The sequence below is a fragment of the Aquarana catesbeiana genome, linkage group LG03 (assembly GCF_042186555.1).
Source record: "Aquarana catesbeiana isolate 2022-GZ linkage group LG03, ASM4218655v1, whole genome shotgun sequence".
NCBI classification, from domain to species: Eukaryota; Metazoa; Chordata; class Amphibia; order Anura; family Ranidae; genus Aquarana; species Aquarana catesbeiana.
The window spans coordinates 191,138,543-191,165,030 of record NC_133326.1 but is presented as its reverse complement, the minus strand read 5'-3'; the positions used below and the strand labels follow the sequence as shown (position 1 = coordinate 191,165,030).

Genomic DNA, 26,488 nt, shown 5'->3' with positions numbered 1-26,488 from the left:
AGAAGTGCAGTGTCATGGTTATGCAGTAATCTTTCTTTGTCAGCTTACCTTATCCTCATGTGTTCAGACTAAGAGGCCAGCCACTCACACCTGGCTGGTTTTATAACCTCTCCTCTAAGCATGAAGCTATCCAGCTTGACTTCTGTGACACATCACTTTCTAACCAACCTGGTCTCAGGGATCCACTGACTTCTGCCCAGTCTGATGATCCTGTGCTGGATGTCTAGCTCATCTTTAAGGGTCTAGGGGACCCTGCTCAGACTCCTGATGGTCTTCTTTTGCCTTTACCCAATAACCCTCAATAAGTGCTCTTGTCCTCTCCCTACCTCAGTTTCCGTCTCTGAGAATATTCTTAAGTACGAGGTTAGTCGTGTTCTGGATTCCCGACACAGCAGAGGCATTCTTCAGTACCTCGTACATTGGGAAGGGTTTGGTCCTGAGGAGAGGTCATGGATCACTGCATCTGAGATCTTTGCCTTGTCTGTTGAGGAGGTTTTATCTGGAGTTTCCCTTTAAGCCAGGGCCCAGGCGGGGGAGGGGGAGGCCTCATAAGAGGGGAGGTACTGTCATGGTTATGCAGTAATCTTTCTCTGTCAACTTACCTTATGCTCATGTGTTCAGACTAAGAGGCCAGCCACTCACCTGGCTGGTTTTATAACCTCTCCTCTAAGCATGGCCCCACCCCAGGCCCTATCAGGGATCCCTATATTAACCTGTGCTCTGCAAGCCAGCAGTGTTGATCAACCATTGTGTGTTAGCTTTCATGTGTACTTGCTGTGTTTCCTACGTCTGATTCCAGTTACCGACTTTGGCCTGTTCTTGACTATTCCTGTCTGCTCGTGACCCTGACCTTTGGCGTGTCCCCGACTATCCCTGTTTGTCTGTGACCCTGAATCTTGGCGTGAACTCTGTTGTCCTTGTCTGCTTGTGGCCCCGGCCTTGGTTTATTCCCTTACTATCCTCCTGTTGCCTACTGTGGGTGTGAGCTGAGGGACCCTGGGGGTCGCGACCTGGAGCCATTTGCAGCCCAGTCCATCCTCACCACTAGAGGCTCTGGTAAACACCTGCTGGCTCTTAGACTCCACACCCCAGGGAATCTTACACTCTAACCCTAGTGGGATCCATGCTGTTGTTCCAGCGGCCCTGCCTTCCTTACCACCCTGACTCCCATCCGCAGCAGTCAGCCGTAGGGTCCACTACCTTGCGATGCACTCCTGATCCCAACGGTGTGCATCTGTCACTTAGCCTCAAGGTGACCTGACATGCAGGCAGCATAGCAGAACAGAGCTCTAGGCTACCTCCTTCCCTCAATTTAGGCAGAGGGAGGAGGGAGGGAGAAGGCAGCTTCACAGGGTCAGACCAGGCAGAGATCTGAAGTTAATATCTTCTCTACATTATAGTGCAGATAATATTAAATAGAGGCTCCTCAACATAGGCTAACTTGTTTATTTGGCAGGCCCTGTATATTTAACTTTTTTTCAATTTTTTACACTTTTTTTCATGGTGGGTCTGGATTTGGTCAATGGAGATCTGATCCAAACTACCCTTACAGCTGTGCAACAACAGATTACTGTAGTCAACCAGCAATAGATTACTATAGAGGTCATGTACTGGTGCAAAGAGAGGCTGGACAGAGCTGAAACAGCTACTGTCAGAAAGTGCAATGATGTCACTACACTCCTAGAATCATTGTGTTTACATTCAGTTCTACAGAGCATGCTTTTATGGAGTTATCTGTAGATGGATTGGAAGCCTGAAGTTGATCGGGGCTGCTCCTGGGCTGAATGTTGGGTCCCAGCTGGCGATTCTAACCGCTGGGTCCCATTGTAAATTGGCCCATGAGACTCAAAGTGGTTAAGCAAGGGTAAAACATATAAAAGAATTTATTGAGATATTAGAGTTCTATTAGACCCCCAATGTTGCCTCTGCACATATCATGTTTTATTAACTGCTACTCCCATACAGTAGCCAGAAAATGACAGCTATGAACCCAGAAGTGGCATAATACATGTTGCTTCCGGGTTCATTAGAGTCCGGGAACCACTGCAGGCACCACTGGGGAGGGATCTCTAAGACAGAGATCTAAAAGTCCATACCAAGCTCAAGACTGCAGTCGTGGAGCTTGCTTTAACACATTGAGAACCAAGACATGTATAAATCTACCTTGGTAGACAAGGAGTTAAAGAAATTGTTAAATATATTTGTAAATGTTATATTAACTTCTAGAAATGTACTTGACAGGAGAACTGGCAGAGGGAGCTACAAAAGTGAGAACTTAATACCTTTTAGAGCTAGGAAATCTGCACTGGTAGTTTTCAACCATAATTACCCCATCTAATATAACCCCGTGTTTGCATACTGACTTTTTCTACTCTGGGATCCTTTGCATCAGACCTAGTGCCAAAATCTACTTTTATGATGAGTGACCAATTAGGGATGCATAGCATGGCACAAGTAAATAGTGGAGTTAGAACTTTATTCGGTCTGCTTTTACTACTTAAATATCCAATTAGGAGAATTCATGTTTCTATACTGTTTGATGTAAAGTGATCTCGTATTATAATACTGTGTTTTTATGAGAGTTAGACTGTCAAATGCTTTAACATATCAGTTACATTTATGTCATTTTGTTTTTTATTTATTGTATACACTCTGTTACTAGCATGACAAACAGTGTTACTATATCTATAATCATACTGTGCAATATCTGTTACATATATTAAGAGGAGATAGCGAACTCCAATAAAAGTCCATGGAGCAGAGTTAGTTAAGAAGTAATTGAGCATGTGTTCACTTTAAATACACAATTGGGTTTAAAAGAAAATTGTAGTTAATCAGGCGATGGTGCTTACCTTTGTACCTCTAGGTGATTTAGCGAAGAATTTATTAGCCCTTCTTTGCACCCTGAAAATTACCACTCAGGGTTCAGGAAAAACTCTTCTATTATGCTGTTAGGAGTAAAGATTTGCTTTAGCAAATTGCCTTATAAATTATTTCACTTTTGGCCATAAAATGTCCTCTTAAAGGGAAAAGGTGACCATAAAAATTACATGTAACAAGTAACACTTTTGATTTCTAGATTATTGTTTTAGTGTAATTAAGCAGAACAATTATGGGACCCCTTGCCTCTTTACTTTGCACATCAAAGGTAATCCCTCTTGTGATACAGAATCAATTTTGCTATCCTCGCAATAAAATTCCCAGAGTTCTTTACGTAAAGTATTTGCCAAATGCTATTTTATCACTACATAAATTTACTATATAGTCAGGCAGTACTGGGCCCTGAGTGCTAATGGGACCCAGAGCGGCAGCATGGTTTGCAATGACAATGGTTATCTCTTTGGCAAGAAATGCTAAGCTAACCCTCAGAAGGTTGAAGAGACTGCTTGAGAGGGATTAAAAAAACCTTTGCCCTGTTCCTGTAATAAAAATAAAAAGATCTTTTCCCTACTACACACTGTTCAGTTTATCTACCTGCACTCAATTACAGGTGGCAGGACTTCTATCAGCTATAATTGTTATGATCGTCACTTTGGCTATCGGATTCCTTCTGGAACCATTACAAAAGGTAATATTTAAGTCTCAATTTTAAAAATGTATAACACTTACTTTATAGAAGTTTTAACACAAATATTTATTTTTATTCATTAGGCTGAGTAATTTTAAAAAAGCAACTTGTACCCAGAATACGCCCACTAAAATATTTACATATTCTTAACAAGCAGTAAAGGCACTTTAGTTGAGATTGGATCTTTTGTTGCTTTAAGTAAACAGTTAAATCCAACCCTAATAGGTGTATCTTTTTTACAGTCTGTACTTGCAGCATTGGTCGTGATCAATCTAAAGGGAATGTTGATGCAGTTTAATGAAATTCCTAATTTGTTTCGCAAGGACAAATATGATTGTGTAAGTAGTACATTGAGTTGTCAAGTCTTTGTTCTGTTGTATTTATTTTGCTTATTGGTGTTCTAGAAAAAAGTTGTGCAATATCCAAGTACCGGGGCCAATAATTAATGAAAGCATAATACGTATTTGCAAGAAATTGATATGATAGCTGCCAGAATAGGAAACTGGTTGTTTGCGCTGTATGGACTCCACTATGAGTTCAAAGTCTTGTAAGTGTTATAAAAAAGTGGGAGTCAATAGAGATTCAGACTCTATAAATTACCTCCTTGGACTAATTTAGATAGCATATCTTACCCAGTTAAAGCAACAAGAATACATCAAGGACTTTAACAATATAAAAAATTATCAAGAAAGTGTTCTATTGATATGTGATTTATTTTTTAACTGCTGTCTTTAAAGTGCATTTTCCCTTGAAAAAGGGAAATTCCTTATTTGAGTAAGATCCCTTTGTATTGTGGGGTCCTAGCTCTCACTGGTGAGCAAACCAGGCTTCAGTCTAATTTTTAGGTACACTGATGGCAGATTGAAGTCAGATGGGGGAAATACTGTATATTGAGATTATTGTATAAATTTATTGTTTAGCAATACTTGAAATGTAATACAGCAAATGAAACATGTAACTGTAATATTGTGACCATTAATAAACAGGAGCTGTTGGGGGGGATATGGCAGCATGGTACCACTTGGAGAGGTCCCACTTTAATAGTATGTTTAAAGTTTGCCTTAAAATCCTCCATAGGGATAATCAAGTCCAAACTAAAACTGTCTATGAATTTTACATCTTCCCAGGTTCACCTGAACAGGAATCAGGTGTTAACCGCAAGAGCAGTTTTGCATTACAACCCAGTCATTAAAGATAAAGGTGCTTATGAACGTTCTGCTGAGCAAACATACAGAAAAGGTTGTGTGTTTTGGGGTTTATATATTTCTATTTACCGGTATATTTATATATTTCTCTAATTGTGTACTTCCAGCCATTTAAAAAGGATACACATTTTAGATAAATTGGCCAGCAAGATGAAATCTGTTCAGTTGCTATGGTCTACTGTATATTGCACTATACATATTTTTAATAAGGTAAATAAATAAAATTAGTAGATATGACACAATCTACAGCTAACATTTCATTGTTTGCAGTTGGTATGGGTGGTGACCTTTGTTGCTGCTGTCCTACTTGGGCTTGACCTTGGACTGGCTGCAGGAGTTGGATTTGAGTTGCTGACTGTGGTGTTTCGTGCACAGTTGTAAGTAGTGTTTTGTGTTTAGCCTACACTATTTAGTATACAGGTGTGAGAAATAACCATAGACGAGTAAAAGTTACAGTATATTTATATTATAAGCAATTCATTTTAATACCAAAATCTCAAATTAAAATACCACAGATTTGTAATAGCAACTTCTTCTAGACGTGTTACTAGTGTTTTACTGCATACCACCTACTTAATTTTACTTTGATTCCATAGCTGTATTATTTTGGATACCTATTGGTCAGATATGTGCAACACATGTTTACTACTGTTTTTGGATCTTTTGCAGTCCAAAGTGCTCACAGGTTGCAAATGTTATGGGAACAGACATTTACAGAAACAGAAAGGACTATACAAATGTAAGTATAATATACTATATAGTCTACCAGAAAGGGTCTGTCCAGTTGAAACCTTTAGACTCTGTTGTCTCTATTGACTGGTAGCCAGAGAACGTGTGATCCAGATGGTTTAGGCTAAGATTAGAAAACAGTGCTGTGGAAAAATAACATAACCTAGGATGCCCTTTTAAAAGTAAAATTACCCATAAGCATGACTTAGAGAGCCCATTAGGGATTTTTCCAGGTAAGGTAGATGAATCTGGCAAGTTGCTAATTACTATTTGTTTGGCAATCCTGGTGGTGCTGTTTTAACCCTTTTGGTTTTTGTGTGTAAAACTCCATCTCACCATACCTAACCATTACATTAATATTTTATCCTTACTGTCCTTTTATTCCATTTTTTTTTCTCTAATAATAAACATCTAAAACACAAATGTTTGTTTCTTTTTTAAAGATACAAGAGCCTCAAGGAATCAAGATCTTCAGATGTCCATCACCAATATTTTTTGCCAATATTGACTTTTTTAGGGATAAACTCACTGCTGCTGTAAGTTAGGCATCATACAAAGATCCGTGTTTTATATTTACTTCAACACATTAAATATGACTGCTTTTAATTTATTATAGGCAGGGTTTAACCCACTTAGAGTACTGCGCAAGCGAAATAAAGCGCTGAGAAAGATAAAGAAGCTGTTGGATAAAGGGGAACTTCATACTACGCCAGTAAGTAGTAAATATTTGTGTAATATACACAGTGCAAACTATAAAACTACAACTTTCAGTAATCTTTGAGTGATATCACAAAGTCTTTTCAAAGTGTATCAATAGGAATAAAACTTTTTTTTTTTTTTAAGTTTTTGAATATAGTGCGGAATTGATAGACCCGATGTCAAGTTTTAAGTACTGCCTGTGTCCCCATAGGGGAAATTCACTCCATATCTGTACTAATGACCATTGTTATCAAGAAAGAAATTTAGTGGACATCCAAAATGTTAAACTTGTGCCCATAGCCCATAAGAAGGGGCACAAGATAGGGACACCTTTTCTATTGACAACTACACTATCTAAGAGGGGGACACTCTTCACGCTTGGAGATTTCCTCTAACTTCTCTGTGACGGGAAGTGATGAGAAATTCCCCAATGGTACATAGACAACAAGAAAAAAACTGACAGGAATTTTATGTTTCCCTACTCTATCCTATTCCATTAAACTGTTAAGCACACTGTTTTTACATGTAATCTAAGATTCATGCAATTAAGCCTTACTGTAATATACTGAAAATAAATGCTACAAAGCTAGTAATTTGAATTAGTCAGGAAAAATTAATAATCTTATCGCTATTAATCCTCAACTTTAGTTTCCATAAGTGTAGGTGTAATGTAAGTTATGCTAGTCATTAACAGCTAGAATTCTCCTGTTCAACCCAGTTGATTCACCCATCCATACCGAAATATAATGTCAGCTATTGTATTAAGACTTTAAGGCTTTAGCACCCACGACTGACTGAACACCCAAACAGTGATGCATCTGATGCAGTCATTGTTCTGACAATAATTTTTAATCCAGCTCAGTCAATTTTAAAATCTTTTGCTGAGCCAGGTGGTGCTGTCTATGTCTAGCTAAGGAGTAATACCCAACAAATACAGAATCTTGTACTGAGCTGTTTTAATCCTTTTAGACCATAGGGATGGGATGGGTGGGTGGTAGTTGGGGGCACATTGAAACTCTTGTTTGATAACACTGCATCAGTACCTCATTTTATCAGTTATCAGATTTTTTTTTCAGAAACATGCAGAGATGTCAATATTTCAGTTAATGCTCAAACATCTTCTATTGCAGAAGGGTGTGATTTGTACATCATTTGACACCAATGAGTCTGATTATGAAGAAATAGACAATAATCACATTGAAGAATTGGACAAGCCCATTAATACTGCTGACCTACCCATTGTCATTGACTGGAATGCAGATCTGCCAAATAATATCAAGGTTCCCAGGATTGATCTCCATAGTTTAATTATTGATTTCGGAGCAGTGTCCTTCATAGACATGTCTGGAATGAAAGGCTTAAAAGCGGTAGGTCATATTTCATTTATTGAGCAGATGTATTGGCAAGCAGGGGATCCTTACATCCTTATCTGTCCCTATCTGTATTCACCACTCTTTCAGTGGGGGATATTTACTAAAACTAGTGAACACGGAATCTGGTGCAGCTGTGCATAGTAATTTAAGTAACAGTTATCTGATTATGTATCAACAGCATTCTCCTTACCTATTTTAACTACTTGTATTTTTTAGATCATGAAAGAATTTATCAAAGTTGACGTTGATGTTTATATTGCTGGAATAGACAGTAAGTACCATCCAATTTAACGTTTAATTCAAGGAGGTATATTGAGGATGCATATTGTTACAAAATGTAACTCCTTCAAAGCCACAGTCTGTAAACAAGCATCCCTAACACAATGCCCTGCGATGGGGATACTTTTATAAATCAATATAAGGAGCAGCGCTGTGAGTATTATAAGCTTAAAATTGAGCCAATATAGGTATAAGTGAACCAATATGATACGATGAATAAATATACACAAGATAAAATAACAAAAGTTTGTAATCAAATCATATATATTTTGATAGCAGTCCTAATCCGTGATCAAAATCCAGATAAGTGAGGTGAAGTGAAGAGACATAGGCAGGGGGTCCCCGTCTAAAGGCAGGAATGTAGGTAAGGAGTGGATGAATCCTTCACCGCACCACTGTGATATTAATAAAAATGCGCGCTTACCAACCGGCAAGCATAGGAGAGCTTGCGACCTTAACCCGGTCGAGGCCTTTCATGGGATGGAGACACCAAAATACCACTTCATAAACCTTAAGGTAAGCCCGCTGTCCACCACGTACAGACAATCCCTATAATGTGGGGATAATAAACTCCTAGCTAGGAGTTATTCTCACAGGAAGTGCCCCAAGAAAAAAAGGAAGAGCAACATAGCGTAATCACAACACATAGAAAGTTACAAAGTGTCTGATCTCTTCCTGTCCTGGGAGCCCATAGAGGTCAGTCACTGCCTATGTCTCTTCACTTCACCTCACTTATCTGGATTTTGATCACGGATTAGAACTGCTATCAAAATATATATGATTTGATTACGAACTTTTGTTATTTTATCTTGTGTATATTTATTCATCGTATCATATTGGTTCACTTATACCTATACTGGCTCAATTTTAAGCTTATAATACTCACAGCGCTGCTCCTTATATTGATTGTTTCTAGTGTGTGTATCTCACCTTTTAGCGGCTGCTTCTGCTATTTTAATTTTATTGATTTGTCACTATATAATTTCAAAATATTTTCTCGATTGTGTTAATTTCCTGCATATATATAGCGCGGTGGTCTTTTTCCCTTCTATATACTTTTATAAATGTCCACCCTTTGAGAGCAAGCAGGCGAAATTTTATGTGGCTTCTGGATCTGGCTCTGAGTCCTTGCTGTTATGGATCAGGAATCAATCAGAGTGTTTACCAATAATGTCATTATTGACAAAGTGATTACAGGCAGGCTGGGGGCTTCATTTAAAAAAAAAATGAAAGCTTTTAACCTGCCACCTTTAGGCTGCAGCATTATCTGCAGTACTGCCAGTTTAATACAATATTCGATCAGTTAAAAAAAAATCTAATAGAAATAAAGGTAAACAAATACATAAGCACTATTATTGGTTACTACAGGGAATGAAAGAAAAGCATATCTCTTTAAAGACTTTTGAGCACTTGATAATTTTGCTTTTAGTCTGACACATGCACTGCTGAAGGATTATTCATTTTTCTCTGGGGAACAGAAAATGTAGTGGAGTCATTTTTGCCCAATAGTGGGTGCAGGCTCCTTCAATAAGTTTTCCCAAAATCCAGTAGGCTCAGGAGGTGTTTCAGGGCAGTCATTTTGGGACACTATAGAATGCAGGTGCAGGAAAAAAAACAGCCATTGCAGAGAGCACTGCTTCAACTGTCTCCAGGGTGCTGAGCTTCCAGTGAGATGGTCCTATGCCTACAGCCATTCACTCAAGTATCTAGACCCAAGACTTTTTATTACAATTGCCCGTGGAAACCCTCCAACATGCAACTTGGACTGTCATAGACAGTCTACCTTCTTGTGAGCAAGGGGGCATTATTTCTCCACATAATACCAAAGATGAGATACTGTTTACTCCCACTGATGCCAGTAAATTGTCCCTTGTTTAGAAAGTTTAGAAACCCCTTCCCTAGAGGAATTGCAAGTAGTCCTTTGCTCATATCAATTTTATCATTGACTGTTCTATGCTACTACCTAGCTCCTTTGTTAGGAAACTGCTAGTAGGCAGCTCTTGTTATTGTTTTAGTTGCATTGCCTGTTATTATTTAGTGATTATTGCATACCCCATTACCATATTGTTTGCATTTCAATTAACTAATACCTCTACATTACACTTGGCACCCATGAAGAGGATCAGCTATATTGTGTAATAGTGATGGGTAGGGATGAGCTTCGTGTTCGAGTCGAACCCATGTTCGACTCGAACATCGGCTGTTCGATCGTTCGCCGAATTGCGAACGTTATGGGCCGTTCGCGCTAAATTCGTGTGGCACGTCACGGCCCATAATTCACTGCGGCATCGCAGTGCATTGCTGGCTGATGATTGGCCAAGCATGCACTATGACCCGCATGCTTGGCCAATCACAGCGCTGTCAGTAGAGAGAGCTGTAATTGGCCAAAGCCAGGGTGGCTTTGGCCAATTATGGCTCAGGGGATTTAGTACACACCCCACACTATATAAGGCCGCCTGCACGGCGGCCCTGTGTAGTGTGTGTTCCGGTGTGCTGAGAGATAGAGAGAGAGAGAGACAGTGTCATTTGATTTGAGTTAGATAGATTAGGCAGAACAGTCAGTCAGTTAGCTGCACTTACAGTGTATTGTGTATATATATGCATCCCAGGTGTTGCATATATATATATATACACTGTATTCAGTTTAGCTAGATCCGTTCCTGTTATCTTCTATCTAGACTATTTACATTTAATGCAGTGCGTCCTGCTCACAGTGTTCAGCTAGATCCGTTCCTGCTATTTACATTTAGTGCAGTGCGTCCTGCTCACAGTGTTCAGCTAGATCCGTTCCTGTTATCTTCTAGACTATTTACATTTAGTGCAGTGCGTCCTGCTCACAGTGTTCAGCTAGATCCGTTCCTGCAATTTACATTTAGTGCAGTGCGTCCTGCTCACAGTGTTCAGCTAGATCCGTTCCTGCTATTTACATTTAGTGCAGTGCGTCCTGCTCACAGTGTTCAGCTAGATCCGTTCCTGCTATTTACATTTAGTGCAGTGCGTCCTGCTCACAGTGTTCAGCTAGATCCGTTCCTGCTATTTACATTTAGTGCAGTGCGTCCTGCTCACAGTGTTCAGCTAGATCCGTTCCTGTTATCTTCTAGACTATTTACATTTAGTGCAGTGCGTCCTGCTCACAGTGTTCAGCTAGATCCGTTCCTGCAATTTACATTTAGTGCAGTGCGTCCTGCTCACAGTGTTCAGCTAGATCCGTTCCTGCTATTTACATTTAGTGCAGTGCGTCCTGCTCACAGTGTTAAGCTAGATCCGTTCCTGCTATTTACATTTAGTGCAGTGCGTCCTGCTCACAGTGTTCAGCTAGATCCGTTCCTGCTATTTACATTTAGTGCAGTGCGTCCTGCTCACAGTGTTCAGCTAGATCAGTTCCTGCTATTTACATTTAGTGCAGTGCGTCCTGCTCACAGTGTTCAGCTAGATCCGTTCCTGTTATCTTCTAGACTATTTACATTTAGTGCAGTGCGTCCTGCTCACAGTGTTCAGCTAGATCCGTTCCTGCTATTTACATTTAGTGCAGTGCGTCCTGCTCACAGTGTTCAGCTAGATCCGTTCCTGTTATCTTCTAGACTATTTACATTTAGTGCAGTGCGTCCTGCTCACAGTGTTCAGCTAGATCCGTTCCTGTTATCTTCTAGACTATTTACATTTAGTGCAGTGCGTCCTGCTCACAGTGTTCAGCTAGATCCGTTCCTGCTATTTACATTTAGTGCAGTGCGTCCTGCTCACAGTGTTCAGCTAGATCCGTTCCTGTTAAATTCCTACTGACCGGCAGGCTTGTCTGGTTACAGTATATAAAGCTACCTGAAGAAAATTACAGGTGTTCTATTTGATCCTATTAGTACCACGGTCAGGCAGCTAGACTATGTACATTGAGTACAGTGCGTCCTGCTCACAGTGTTCAGCTAGATCCGTTCCTGTTATCTTCCTACTGACAGGCAGGCTTGTCTGGTTACAGTATATAAAGCTACCTGAAGAAAATTACAGGTGTTCTATTTGATCCTATTAGTACCACGGTCAGGCAGCTAGACTATTTACATTTAGTACAGTGCGTCCTGCTCACAGTGTACAGCTAGATCCGTTCCTGTTATCTTCCTACTGACAGGCAGGCTTGTCTGGTTACAGTATATAAAGCTACCTGAAGAAAATTACAGGTGTTCTATTTGATCCTATTAGTACCACGGTCAGGCAGCTAGACTATTTACATTTAGTACAGTGCGTCCTGCTCACAGTGTACAGCTAGATCCGTTCCTGTTATCTTCCTACTGACAGGCAGGCTTGTCTGGTTACAGTATATAAAGCTACCTGAAGAAAATTACAGGTGTTCTATTTGATCCTATTAGTACCACGGTCAGGCAGCTAGACTATTTACATTTAGTACAGTGCGTCCTGCTCACAGTGTTCAGCTAGATCCGTTCCTGTTATCTTCCTACTGACAGGCAGGCTTGTCTGGTTACAGTATATAAAGCTACTTGAAGAAAATTACAGGTGTTCTATCCCAGCTTAGTGCAGCTACAGGCCATTAGTATGTCTGGAAGGCCAAGAAGGAGAGGCAGACAGTCACAAGCCAATAAGAGAGGGCAAGCAGGCTCTGTGTCTAGTGCTGGTCGTGGAGACGGTGCATCCTCATCAGCACGTGGCCATGGGACACGCTTGGCCTTTTTTTCGGCAGCTGGCCATGTTGAGCCGCAACATGCGGAAGACTTGGTCGAGTGGATGACCAAGCCGTCCTCATCCTCCTCATCCTCTCTCACCCATGCCCAGGGTGCTTTGTCTGGCAAAGCAGCGGCCTCTTCCCTCAGCTCAATGTCATCAGTGACTCCTTCCCTAGCTCCACCATGTCCTCATGAGGATTCCCTCGAACTGTTTGACCACAGTGTTGGGTACATGCTCCAGGAGGATGCCCAGCGTTTGGAAGGCTCTGATGACGATACTGAGCTCGATGAAGGCAGTAACATGAGCGCGGACAGAGGGGGTGCCCAAGAAGGACAGCAATCTGGCAGTCATGCTCCCCCTGCTGCAGCATACTGCCAGGTTTGCTCCAGTGATGAGGAGGGAGGGGATGATGAGGTCACTGACTCAACGTGGGTGCCTGATAGGAGAGAGGAGGAGGAGGAGGAGGAGGAGGAGGAGGAGGAGGAGGAGGCGGCAGCACATCACCAACGAGGCAGGATGCCCTCCAGGGGCCAGCCTAAGGGCAGCACATTGACTGCATCACACCCCAAAGCTCCACATGTGCAGGGCGCTGCAGTCTCTGCGCGTTATTCAAAAAGTTCTTTGGTGTGGGCCTTTTTTGAGACGAGTGCATCAGATCGCACCGCTGCTATTTGCAACATATGTCTCAAGCGTATCTCGCGTGGCCAAAATATCTCCCGCTTGGGTACCACATGCTTGACCAGACATATGTTGACCTGCCATGCAGTTCGTTGGCAAGCGTATCTAAAAGACCCACACCAAAGAACAAAGAGGATCTCTCCTTGCTCCTCATCAGCTGAGATTTCCAACCCCACTAGACCTTCAGTCCTCTCTGAGACCTGCAGTGAGAGGAATGAAGGTGTAGAATTAGGTGTGTCACAGCCAAGTACTTGTGGGCAATTTGCTTTTGGTACACCGACGTCAGATTGTACCAGGCAAATTTCCCTGCCCCAGCTGCTGCACCGCCGAAAGAAGTTTGCTCCCAGCCATCCACATGCCCAGCGGTTGAATGCTAGCTTGGCAAAATTGCTAGCACTTCAACTGCTGCCTTTTCAGTTGGTAGACTCTGCCCCCTTCCGTGAGTTTGTGGAATGTGCGGTTCCTCAGTGGCAGGTACCCAAACGCCACTTTTTCTCACGGAAGGCGATTCCGGCTCTCTACCGGCATGTGGAAGGCAATGTCCATGCCTCGCTGGACAGGGCGGTCAGCGGTAAGGTGCATATTACCGCTGACTCATGGTCCAGCAGGCATGGACAGGGACGTTACCTAAGTTTCACGGCGCATTGGGTGACTCTGCTGGCAGCTGGGAAGGATGCAGGACAAGGTGCAGTAGTGTTGGAGGTTGTTCCGCCACCACGCCTCCAAAATGCTGATTGTGACACACCTCTCTCCTCCACCCCCTCCTCTTCTTCTTCCTCCATGGCCTCTTCCTCGGAACCAGCGGTGCTCCGTAGGCGTTCAAGGGGCTACGCAAGTACGCAGGCCAAAAGATGCCATGCGGTGCTTGAGCTGGTGTGCTTGGGGGACAGGAGCCACACTGGGGCAGAGGTTCTGTCAGCTCTGCAGGGGCAGGTTCAGAGGTGGTTGACGCCACGCCAACTTAAGGCAGGAATGGTGGTTTGCGACAATGGCACCAACCTCCTCTCTGCCCTCCGACAGGGACAAATGACCCATGTGCCCTGTTTGGCTCACGTCCTTAACTTGGTGGTGCAGCGGTTCTTGGGCAGGTACCCGGGCTTACAGGATGTCCTGAGGCAGGCCAGGAAAGTCTGTGTGCATTTCCGCCGGTCATATAATGCCAGTGCTCGGCTGACGGACCTCCAAAAGGAGTTTAACCTGCCCAAGAACCGCCTAATCTGTGACATGCCCACCAGGTGGAACTCAACGTTGGCCATGCTGCAGCGGCTGCACACGCAGCAGAGGGCCATCAATGAGTACCTGTGCGACTATGGCACCAGGACAGGGTCAGGGGAGCTTGGTTTTTTTTCCCCACGCCAGTGGGCCATGATCAGGGATGCATGCACTGTCCTGTCACCATTCGAGGAGGCCACGAGGATGGTGAGCAGTGACAGTGCATGCATCAGTGACACTGTCCCCCTTGTCCACCTGTTGGAGCACACGCTGCGTGGAATAATGGACAGGGCACTTGAGGCAGAACAGAGGCAGGAAGAGGAGGACTTCCTTAGCTCTCAAGGCCCCCTTTATCCAGACAGTGTTCCTGCGTGCCCGCCGATCACACAGGAAGAGGACGAGGAGGAAGAGGAGGAGGAGGAAGATTGTGTCAGTATGGAGGTGGAGCCTGGCACTCAGCATCAGCAGCAGTCTTTAAGGGATCAGTCCCAAGAAACACATGGACTTGTACGTGGCTGGGAGGAGGTGGCTGCGGACCATGTCGTTCTTAGTGACCCAGAGGACTCCGGACCGAATGCCTCAGCAAACCTACGCTGCATGGCCTCCCTGATCCTGCAAAGCCTGCGTAAGGATCCTCGTATTCGTGGTATCAAGGAGAAGGACCAATACTGGCTGGCAACCCTCCTTGATCCACGTTACAAGGGTAAGGTTGCGGACCTTATCTTGCCATCGCAGAGGGAGCAGAGGATGAAACATCTTCGGGAGGCCTTGCAGAAAGGTCTGTGCAACGCGTTCCCAGAGACTGGGAGGTTACAAACTCCTGTTTCTGGACAACGTGTTGCTGAGGCTTCGGTCAGTCAAAGAAGGAGCGGTGGAGAAGGTGGCCGTCTGACCGATGCGTTCAGACAATTTTTTGGTCCGCAGCCCCAAGGTATGATCGGTTCCAGCAACCATCGCCAGCGTCTGTTTTACATGGTGCAGGAATACCTAGGGGCAAGATCAGACTTGGACACCTTTCCCACCGAAAATCCTCTGGGTTACTGGGTCTTGAGGATGGATCACTGGCCAGAGCTTGCACAGTATGCAATTGAGCTACTGGCCTGTCCTGCATCCAGCGTTCTTTCGGAACGCACATTCAGTGCTGCTGGAGGCGTGGTAACCGATCACAGGGTGCGTCTGTCCACCGACTCGGTCGATCGGCTGACCTTCATAAAAATGAATGAGTCTTGGATCACCACCAGCTACCAAGCACCTGATGCTGATGTAACCGAATAATTTTTTTTGAAATCTCAGATCCCTTCAAAGACTGCCTATGCTGATGCTGAGTGACTATCCCTGAGTAATTATCCTCTTCCTCCTCAATCATCACGCTGATAGCTTGTAAGAACATTTTTGGTTCTGGGCGCCACCACCAGTGCCTAAGGCACAATTTTTCAGCCCCTGTTTAACAGGGGCGTGTAATTACAATTTTTGATGTAATACTTTGCAGCAGGGCTCGTTCCTGCATTCCAACTAGAGTGTCTGTGAGGGGTTGCAGTGTTGTGGCACCAGCACCAGTGCCTAGGGCCCAATTTTTCTGCCCCTGTCTAACAGGGGCGTGTAATTACAATTTTTGATGCAATACTTTGCAGCAGGGCTCGTTCCTGCGTTCCAACTAGAGTGTCTGTGAGGGGTTGCAGTGTTGTGGCACCAGCACCAGTGCCTAAGGCCCAATTTTTCTGCCCCTGTCTAACAGGGGCGTGTAATTACAATTTTTGATGCAATACTTTGCAGCAGGGCTCGTTCCTGCGTTCCAACTAGAGTGTCTGTGAGGGGTTGCAGTGTTGTGGCACCAGCACCAGTGCCTAAGGCCCAATTTTTCTGCCCCTGTCTAACAGGGGCGTGTAATTACAATTTTTGAAGCAATAATTTGCAGCAGGGCTCGTTCCTGCGTTCCAACTAGAGTGTCTGTGAGGGGTTGCAGTGTTGTGGCACCAGCACCAGTGCCTAAGGCCTAATTTTTCAGCTCCTGTTCAACAGGGGCATGTAATTACAATTCTTGATCTAATATTTCACAGCAGGGCCCTGTGAGGGCTTACAGTGTTGTGGCCACAGCAACACCTAAGGCCCAAATTTCTGCTGAGTATATAGGGCAGGACCCTACTTTCAAACATCTAACTTACAAACGACTCCTACTTGCAAACGGAAGGAGACAACAGGAAGTGAGATGAAATCTACCCCTAGGACGGGAAATTCTCTCCTGTAAGAGTTAATATGGGAAAACAAGTTCTCCTTTCCACTGATGCTTTCCAATCCTTGTTCCACAAAAAAACCCAAATTTTCAAAAAACATTTTTCATTGGGACAAAAAAGTGAGGTGAAATCTTCTGAAGAGGAGGAAAGACAGCAAAACAAATGTCACAGGGGTGATAACCCTTCCCTATGTTTTCCAAAAAGCTTAGAAAAGATTTTTTGGCTGGAGCTAAACACGTTAAAAATGTTCAAAATTACAAACAGATTCTACTTAACAACAAACCTACAGTCCCTGTCTTGTTTGCACCGCCTGTATACTGCTGTTCAGAGTATATAGGGCCTGGTGGCCCCACACCTTTCCTTATTTTAATTTGGGTGCGGGGTTCCCCTTAATATCCATACAAGACCCAAAGGGACTGGTAATGGACTGGGGGGTACCCATGCCGTTTGTCTCACTGATTTTCATCCATATTGCCATGACCCGACATGACATTAAACCCGCAAGCAGTTTTAAATGAGATTTTTTCCTTTAAAAATGACATTTGGTGCAGGGACTGTTCTAAACATGGGAAACACGCGTCACTTTACAGGCATACTATAGACACCCCCCAGGTACGATATTTAAAGGAATATTTCACTTTTTTTTTTTTACTTTAAGCATCATTAAAATCACTGCTCCCGAAAAAACGGCCGTTTTTAAAAGTTTTTTTTGCATTGATACATGTCCCCTGGGGTAGGACCCGGGTCCCCAAACCCTTTTTAGGACAATACCATGCAAATTAGCCTTTAAAATGAGCACTTTTGATTTTGAACGTTCGAGTCCCATAGACGTCAATGGGGTTCTAACGTTCGTGCGAACTTTCGGTCCGTTCGCGGGTTCTGGTGCGAACCGAACCGGGGGGTGTTCGGCTCATCCCTAGTGATGGGAGTAACATGGCAGCAGTGCCCATATGCAACACTCCAGAGGGAAACAAACAGCCCTACTACAATTGCCATTATAACCCTCTTGTTTCTAGCGGGATTTCTGCCACAACAGATACCCAAGAATTTAGGGCAAGGTTAGAACTTGGATGACTGGATCCAAAGACTGCATAGCTTGATCCAATCAAATGGATGATTGGAGGCAGAAGTGGCCATGAACAAATTAGAAGGGGAAGCAGGATGGTTAATCCTGCACCCTTGTCAGCAGAAGATCAGAATTTCCTGAATAAGATAGTTAGAAGCCTAGAAGCAGCGTACAGCCAGGCGGTAGTGTTAGACGATCTCATGGCTCCCTTCATCAGCAGAAGGCAGAGAGCAGAATAATCTATTCTGCAATACTTGAGGTATTTATGAGGTGTAATGAAAATTTGGGGGGTGGGGCAAAGAGATGCCCCAAGAAAGCAATAAGGAGGATCAGCCACGGTATACCATATGTAGAAATGAAATTAGCTTTATTAATATGTCAATAGTATGTTAAAACCACTAAATGTAAGACAGTGACATTAATGTGGAATTATATTCCAGCATACCCTATAATAAAAAACACACATACAAGGTTAATTTTTCATTTCATTTTCTATTGTGCCATGACGGTAAATCCACAGGCCTGAGGTTCAAGGGATTTTTTGCACTCAGCTTGTCAGCCCGCAGAGGTGACTTTGACACTGTCCTGTTAAGTAAGGAAAAATCTTGGATTTTCAGGCTTAACACTTTACAGCCTAACAGCTTGAATAATAAGCTAAGTCTCAAGGTCTTCCTCGAACCATAACATAACCACTAATTTCAGATAAACCTGGAGTCTATCGGTCTCATCTATTGAACTAATCTAATAATTAAAAAATTTAAACTTTAATCAAATTCATTGATCTAAACAAACTGATGATATTGTAAATTGAGGCCTGAACTTTCAGGCTCACACAGCCTCATTATGATGATTGCAGCCAGTAGAAAAATTATGTTTATCATGTAATCTCTTTGTATTACTTTATTTTCTATCCTACTTCTTCCCTCTTGTCTTTTTAACCAATGCAATATGTTGTGTCACCACAAGATGGCCCTCTAATAGTATTTTGATGTAGTAGATGCTGATTGGACATTTGTACCTTTAAAACGATCATGATAACCTACGCCGAACGTCCTGAAGAAGCGCATGGTCACGTGTGCGAAATGCATTGACGGAGGTTGCGCCAGACTAGGCTTACGCTTTACCAAGTGTCCCAGCTAATGTGCGTTATTTACCCGCACCGCCATCTTCCCTTGGTCTATCTGTATAAGTCTGCTTTGTATTTACCTCTGAGCCACCGTAGCTAATCTCCCACACAGCTGATCGGAAACCCCTGTGCACAGCCGAGATACAGCAGACTGCACTGCACCAAACGAACACTCCTCAAGCCTAACTAATACAGAAGCATTTATATTCACTGGGGAAGCATGGATTGGATAGAATTATGGTGGTTCCAGCCATCACTACCGAGCGGTGAGAGCCTTCGGGCTGTGTTACAAACTTACTGTCTCTCTCCTTATCCATTCCCCCTTATGTACAAAGTGAACACTGAGTGTACCTACATGTATTGTGCACTGTCTGCCGTGCTTACGAGGTTTAACCACTTCAGCACCGGAAGGATTTACTCCCTTCCTGACCAGAGCACTTTTTGCGATACAGCGCTGCGTCGCTTTAACTGACAATTGCGCAGTTGTGCGACATTGCACCCAAACAAACAATTGACGTCCTTTTCTTCCCACAAATAGAGCTTTCTTTTGGTGGTATTTGATCACTTCTGCGGTTTTTATTTTTTGCGCTATAAACAAAAAAAGAGCAACAATTTGGAAAAAAAAAAGCAATAGTTCTTACTTTTTTCTATAAAAATATCCCCAAAAAATATATTAAAAAACTAATTTCTTTCTCAGTTTAAGCTGACATGTATTCTTCTACATATTTTTGGTAAAAAAAGTTTCAATAAGCATATATTGATTGGTTTGCGCAAAAGTTATAGCGTCTACAAAATAGGGGATAGATTTATGGCATCTTTATTATTCTTTTTTTTTTTTAGTAGTAATTGTGGTGATCTACGATTTTTATCATGACTGCGACATTATGGCAGACACATCAGACACTTTTGACACTATTTTGGGACCATTGTCATTTATACAGCGATCAGTGCTATAAAAATGCACTGATTACTGTGTAAATGACACTGGCAGGGAAGGGGTTAAACACTGGGGGCGATCAAGGGGTTAAGTGTGTTCTAGGGAGTGATTCTAACTGTAGGGGGGATTGTTTCACTAGAACATGACAGAGATCATTGCTCCTGATGACAGGGAGCAGTAGAACTCTGTCATATTGCTAGACAGAACAGGGAAATGCCTTGTTTACATAGGCATCTCCCCGTTCTGCAGCTCCGTGACACGATCGCGGGCCCCCAGTGGACATCAAGTCCGCAGGACCCGCGGGCACGCTCACGGAGTATGCGTCGGGTGCGCGCGTGCCCACTATGCCGCCATTTAAAGGGGAAGTACCTGTACGCCCATTTGCCCAGCCGTGCCATTGTGACGATGTATATCGTCGCACGCTGGTCGGTAAGGGGTTAAAGACAAATCAAGTCTGATATTGCATGAATAACTGTGCCTAAACAATTTATTAATTTCATTATGATCAGCTTATACATAAATCTGGGATACCTCTCTATGAATGATAGTACTAGACAAGTCCATCATTACTGTGCTCAGTGATATATCTTTATTAATTACTTCACCAGGAATTTCATCAACCTATGGACAACAGTCTCAATACAAGTCCTAAATGGACATTCAGCAACCAATAAACTGGCAAATCTAGTTTTGATAGTATCTATTTTTTGAACATGATATTCCCGGGTCCAACTCAATACTGATAGCAGCATCATTTATCTCCATTGTGACTGGGTATGCATGTGGGTGTGTATGCCTGGGGCCCATAGATCTGGCACCATATTGTGACAATGTTGTCAACCTTGTATGTGTGTTTTTTATTATAGGGTATGCTGGGATATAATTCCACAATGTACGTTCCAACGTACTGACATAATTGACATAATAATAAAGCTAATTTCATTTCTACATATGGTATACCGTGGCTGATCCTCCTTATTGCTTTCTTGGAGCATCTCTTTGCCCCACCCCCCAAATTTTCATTAGTGACCACTTAGCTTTGGAGGTATCCCGTCTAAACCAGACGAACCGGTAACCCCGCCCCAGTGGTTGAGCCCTCTCATCACTAGGTAAACTGGATTAATGTTTGCTTTTATTCTTATATATTTATAAGATGTAGCAGCAGAGGTATGCCACAAGCAAAGAGGGCGTGCATGACAGTCCAGCTGGGGTGACACCAGTGCCGATCCTGACCTCGCTGGGGCCCTAAGCAAAATTCTGCTAAGGGGCCCTCTACCTGACCTGTGATGCCGTGAGCTATGTAAACCATTTACCATTGCCAGACAGTCACACCTGACACTTCAGTGCTCCCAATACAATCCTCCCTCCTTTGAAAAAACAGTCAAAGAATAAGTACAACAATATATATATATTACCCCAGAGAGCCTCCCCCTACATTAGGGTCCCCAGAGAGCCCCCCTTACATCAGGGTCCCTAGAGAGCCTCCACCTACATTAGGGTCTCCAGAGAGCCTCCCCTTACATCAGGATCCCCAGAGAGCATCCCCTTACATCAGATCAGGGTCTCCAGAAAGCCCCCCTTAAATCAGTGTCCTCAGAGAGTCTCCCACTACATCAGGGTCCCCAGAGAGCCTCCCCCTACATTAGGATCCCCAGAAAGCCTCCCCTTACATCAGGGTCCCCAGAGAGCCTCCCCTAACATCAGGGTCTCCAGAAAGCCCCTCCTTACATGAGGGTCCCCAGAGAGCCCCTCTTACATCAGTGTCCTCAGAGAGCCCCTCCTTACATCAGGGTCCCCAGGGAGCCTCCCTACTTACATCAGGGTCCCCAGAGGGTCTCCCCCTACATCAGGGTCCCTAGAGAGCCTCCACTTACACTTGCCCATCTGTGCAGCCACACCAGTGCAGCCTGATCAGTGCCCATCAGTGCAGCCTCACTAGTGCAGCCTGAGCAGTGCCCATCCGTGCAACCTGATCAGTGCCCATCCATGCAGCCTCACCAGTGCACACAGTGCCCATCAGTACAGCCTCACCAGTGCAGAGAGTGCCCATCAGTGTAGCCTCACCAGTGCAGAGAGTGCCCAGGCATCAGTGCAGCCTGATCAGTGCCCATCAGTGCAACCTGATCAGTTCAGACAGTGCCCATCAGTGCAGCCTGATCAGTGTTTATCAATGCAGCCTCATCAGTGCCTATCAACGCAGCCTGATTAGTGCCCTTAATGCAGCCTCACCAGCACAGACAGTGCCCATCAATGCAGCCTGATCAGTGCTCATCGGTGGGGGGGGAAGGGGTTGGGTTGGTTGATTGCCCTTGAGCCGCCACTGCCAAATTTTAAAATTGTTGCTATGCATCATTTCTTAAATTTACTACTGAAGGGGATACAGTAAATAAGTTTTATCACAACAGAGGTCGTCACACCTTAGTTCAGGCTGGGGAGGGCTGTGTGTTTCAGTGGAGAGCCAGGTCCTTTCATCACTTCGGGGGGGGGGTGATGATTCTGTCCTGTCATATCAAGTCTCTTCTCTTCTCTGCAGCCAGCGCCCAGCCCAGGCCCACAAGCTCAGCAAGTCACATGGGACGGGACGTTCTTGATGCCACTCATACCCTCCCCTAATGTGCCACGTGACCTGCCTCTGAGACTCCTGGAAGGTGGGAGTTGTAGTTTGCTGCGCTGATAAGGTCCTTATTCAGCGCACAATGCAGGTCCACAATGCAGCGCAGCTTGCGCAGCAGCAGCCAGCTAGCCAATCGGCGGCCGCCGCGGCCGACATCTAACAAACAAAAAAAAGTAACAGACAGCCAGCGCCGCGGCCAACATCTAGCAAAAAAATAAATAAATAACAGACAGCCAGCGCAGTGGCCCATTGCCGTTTTAAAGATAATGTAGGAGGCCTAGGGGGAAATTTCCTTGCAGGAGGATGCTCAGTCTTGGGGGCCCCCCCACAGCAGCGGGGCCCTACGCAGCTTGCATAGTGAGCGTATAGGGCTGATCAGCTCTGGGTGACACAGACTGGTGACCAAAGGAAAAGATCTTGAATGGCCTGCTGTCTGATAAGATCAGAGAAATCTTACACGAAAAAGATAGGAGCAACCCAAATTTAAAATGCTATGAGCTGTTAGAACCAGCCATGGTGTGCCAGGAGCAGGAATGTCCATCGTAGGCTGGAAACCAACTGACCCACTAGAAACTGAACAGGCAGCTCCATTGGAGGTTGCCATACAGAAATCAACAGACGGGATGGCTGTTTAGAGCAGGGAAGGGAGAATACATGTACAGGTACGCTGTATCTTCCAGTGCAGAAATTTCCTGTGTATATAGTCCATATAATGTGCACATTTATACATCTAATAATTCTTCTAGCTCCCAGTACGCCAAAAATTCAAATAGTATAATCTACTATTCAAGGGGGAGGTATATTTTTCCAGTAATTCAGGGCATTAAGATCAGTAACAAAAAAGAGACATGAAAATCTAAAATTGTGGCATGTTGGCACCAGTGTGTAAGAGCTCTTATGTGTGCACATAATTAAATACAGAGCTAAACAAAAAATAATTAAATAAACAAATGGAAAATGCATCACCAGCAGCCATAGATAATTCATTAATAATGGGTACAAATAGTACTTAAATTGGTTGTAAAAGCAGAAGGTTTTTTATCTTAATGCATTCTAGGCATTAAGATAAAAAGCCTTATGTGTGCAGTAGCCCCCCTCAGCCCCCCTAACACTTACCTGAGGTCCCTCTCTGGCCAGCGATGTCCTCGGGTGTCTCAGCTGTCTGAGATTCTCCCTCCTGATTGGCTGAGACACAGCAGCGGCGCCACTGGCTCTCGCTGCTGTCAAACAAAGTCAGCTAGTTAATCAGGGGAGAGAAGGGGCTGGGTCGGGGCTCCGTGTCTGAATGGACACAGGGAGCTGTGACTCAGCTCAGGTGCCCTTATAGCAAGCTGCTTGCTGTGGGGGCACTGAACATGAGGGAGGGGCCAGGAGCACAGAAGAGGGACCTGAGAAGAGGAGGATCTGAGCTGCTCTGTGCAAATCCATTGCAACAAAGCAGGTAAGTATAACACGTTTATTATTTTTATAGGAAAAAAAAGGAGACTTTACAATTACTTTAAGTCAGAATATATCCTTAATCTTTGATTCGAAAACAGACACTTTCTTAGGACTATTATGAAGGATATAGGTAACAGACAACACAATTAAATCATTTTATTCTTCTCCTAGGTAATCTTTTAGAAAAACTTGAACGATGTGGATTTTTTGATGATGACATCACTACTTCCATAATTTTCCTAACTGTCCATGATGCGGTGTTACATATATTCATCAAGAAGAATCTGCATAGCATATATAAGTATAGGGAGTCCAAGGTAAAAATATCAACATGAACTACATGATTTTAGATCATATTAGAACGTTCTCCTAAAGCTTTGTTTCTCTAAATCTATTTTGATTAATTACTACTGTAGAAAGTCCATGTTGTTGCCAATGTTTTATTCTTTTTTTTAATATATATATATATATATATATATATATATATATATATATATATATATATATATATATATTTATTTATTTATTATGTATGTTGGGCACGAAAAACAGCCATGAGACTAAGTATACTAATTTTATTTTTATTAGGAAGAGATAAAGGAGACCAAATTTGATGCAATGAAAACACCACGTAAAGACAGCAAAGCAAATGATTATTCTGTAAGTTCACATCTTTAAAGGATAGTTTCTGCAATGTATGTGTTAAATGAAACGTACTGAAATAAGAAAAGTGGCCTGTCACTGACCTCCTAAGAATACCAATTGCCTAACTGTTTCTGGTGTCAATATTTGTTGAATTGCTGACCCATAAGGAGCATGCAGATTAGGGAGTCAGAAAGAAATCAGAACTACTAAACTGCATAAATGTCCCAGGTCAGTGCATCCATTAAATGGAAACACTATAAATGGCAACCGCCATATTCTTTCAGTTCAGGTTTCTTTAAAGGAAAGCAGATACAAGATGATGAGCATATTCTCCCAATTAAGTACTACCTGTTACACCATTGGTAATTTCTTGTTTGATTGACTCCAGTCTAGAGAGGCATACATGTTTGAATTTAAAAAAATAAGTTACCCTTCAGATAGCTTTTATTGATTTGGTAATTATTGTCTAATTACTTAAAGGTGGCTTGGTTTGATTATTGGTTGTTTTATGAATTTGGTATCCCCATTAGTTCCCATAGAGGTGCATCTAAATTAAGGAGTCTCTGTATAAAACATCCGCTGAGTGGATATCTTAACCATTCGCACTGGCACCACAAATATTTCCCAAATTGTTTGCAATATGATTAGCTTATTATGATTGTCAACTGCATCTAGTGTCTATGCACAGCCAACAACAGTTTGTTCACATTTCACAGAGCTGGTTGCAGGTTCCATAATAGAAGTGATTCTGGTGGCTGTAAAGCCACCCAATCACTTGTATATGCTGGGAATGCTGCACGCCCCAACTGAACCCCCTCTGGAGCTCACCTAGGTTTTGTGGGAATTTGGGACAGCTAAATTTGCTTCCAAGATTGCAAGTAGGAATAGAGTGAAAAACATCGATCAGGCTGAATAGAGTGCAGAGAAAGCATTAGATGTCAAATAGACCCTTAACCACTTCAGCCCCGGAAGGTTTTACCCCCTTCCTGACCAGAGCACTTTTTACAATTCGGCACTGCGTCGCTTTAACTGCTAATTGCGCGGTCATGCAATGCTGTACCCAAACGAAATTTGCGTCCTTTTCTTCCCACAAATAGAGCTTTCTTTTGATAGTATTTGATCACCTCTGCCGTTTTTATTTTTTGCGCTATACACGGAAAAAGACCGAAAATTTTGAAAAAAAATGATATTTTCTACTTTTTGTTCTAAAAAAAATCCAATAAACTCAATTTTAGTCATACATCTAGGCCAAAATGTATTCGGCCACATGTCTTTGGTAAAAAAAATGTCAATAAGTGTATATTTATTGGTTTGCGCAAAAGTTATAGCGTCTACAAACTAGGGTACATTTTCTGGAATTTACACAGCCTTTAATTTATGACTGCCTATGTCGTTTCTTGAGGTGCTAAAATGGCAGGGCAGTACAAAACCCCCACAAATGACCCCATTTTGGAAAGTAGACACCCCAAGGAATTTGCTGAGAGGCATGTTGAGCCCATTGAATATTCATTTTTTTTGTCCCAAGTGATTGAACAATGACAAAAAAAAAAAAAAAAAAAAAAAATTACAAAAATTTGTCACTAAATGATATATTGCTCACACAGGCCATGGGCATATGTGGAATTGCACCCCAAAATACATTTAGCTGCTTCTCCTGAGTATGGGGATACCACATGTGTGAGACTTTTTGGGAGCCTAGCCGCGTACGGGGCCCCGAAAACCAATCACTGCCTTCAGGATTTCTAAGGGCGTACATTTTTGATTTTACTCCTCACTACCTATCACAGTTTTGAAGGCCATAAAATGCCCAGATGACATAAAAACCCCCCAAATGACCCCATTTTGGAAAGTAGACACCCCAAGCTATTTGCTTTGAGGCATGTTGAGTCCATGGAATGTTTTATATTTTGACACAAGTTGCGGGAAAGTGACAAATTTTTTTTTTTTTTTTTTTTTTTTGCACAAAGTTGTCACTAAATGATATATTGCTCACACAGGCCATGGGCATATGTGGAATT

The 26,488-nt window shown here is 43.0% G+C and overlaps 1 protein-coding gene across 1 annotated transcript in view; it reads left to right on the top strand.

The window, feature by feature from the left end:
* Window positions 1-24,503, top strand: part of LOC141133941 (chloride anion exchanger-like) — a 48,257-nt gene extending 23,754 nt beyond the window's left edge. The window contains exons 10-19 of the mRNA XM_073623552.1: window positions 3,491-3,568; window positions 3,811-3,906; window positions 5,044-5,150; window positions 5,443-5,512; window positions 5,946-6,038; window positions 6,119-6,214; window positions 7,332-7,568; window positions 7,791-7,845; window positions 23,997-24,142; window positions 24,414-24,503. Coding sequence (XP_073479653.1) covers window positions 3,491-3,568; window positions 3,811-3,906; window positions 5,044-5,150; window positions 5,443-5,512; window positions 5,946-6,038; window positions 6,119-6,214; window positions 7,332-7,568; window positions 7,791-7,845; window positions 23,997-24,142; window positions 24,414-24,503 — 1,068 coding nt within the window. The remainder of the gene's footprint in view (window positions 1-3,490; window positions 3,569-3,810; window positions 3,907-5,043; window positions 5,151-5,442; window positions 5,513-5,945; window positions 6,039-6,118; window positions 6,215-7,331; window positions 7,569-7,790; window positions 7,846-23,996; window positions 24,143-24,413) is intronic.
* Window positions 24,504-26,488: the final 1,985 nt, after the last annotated feature.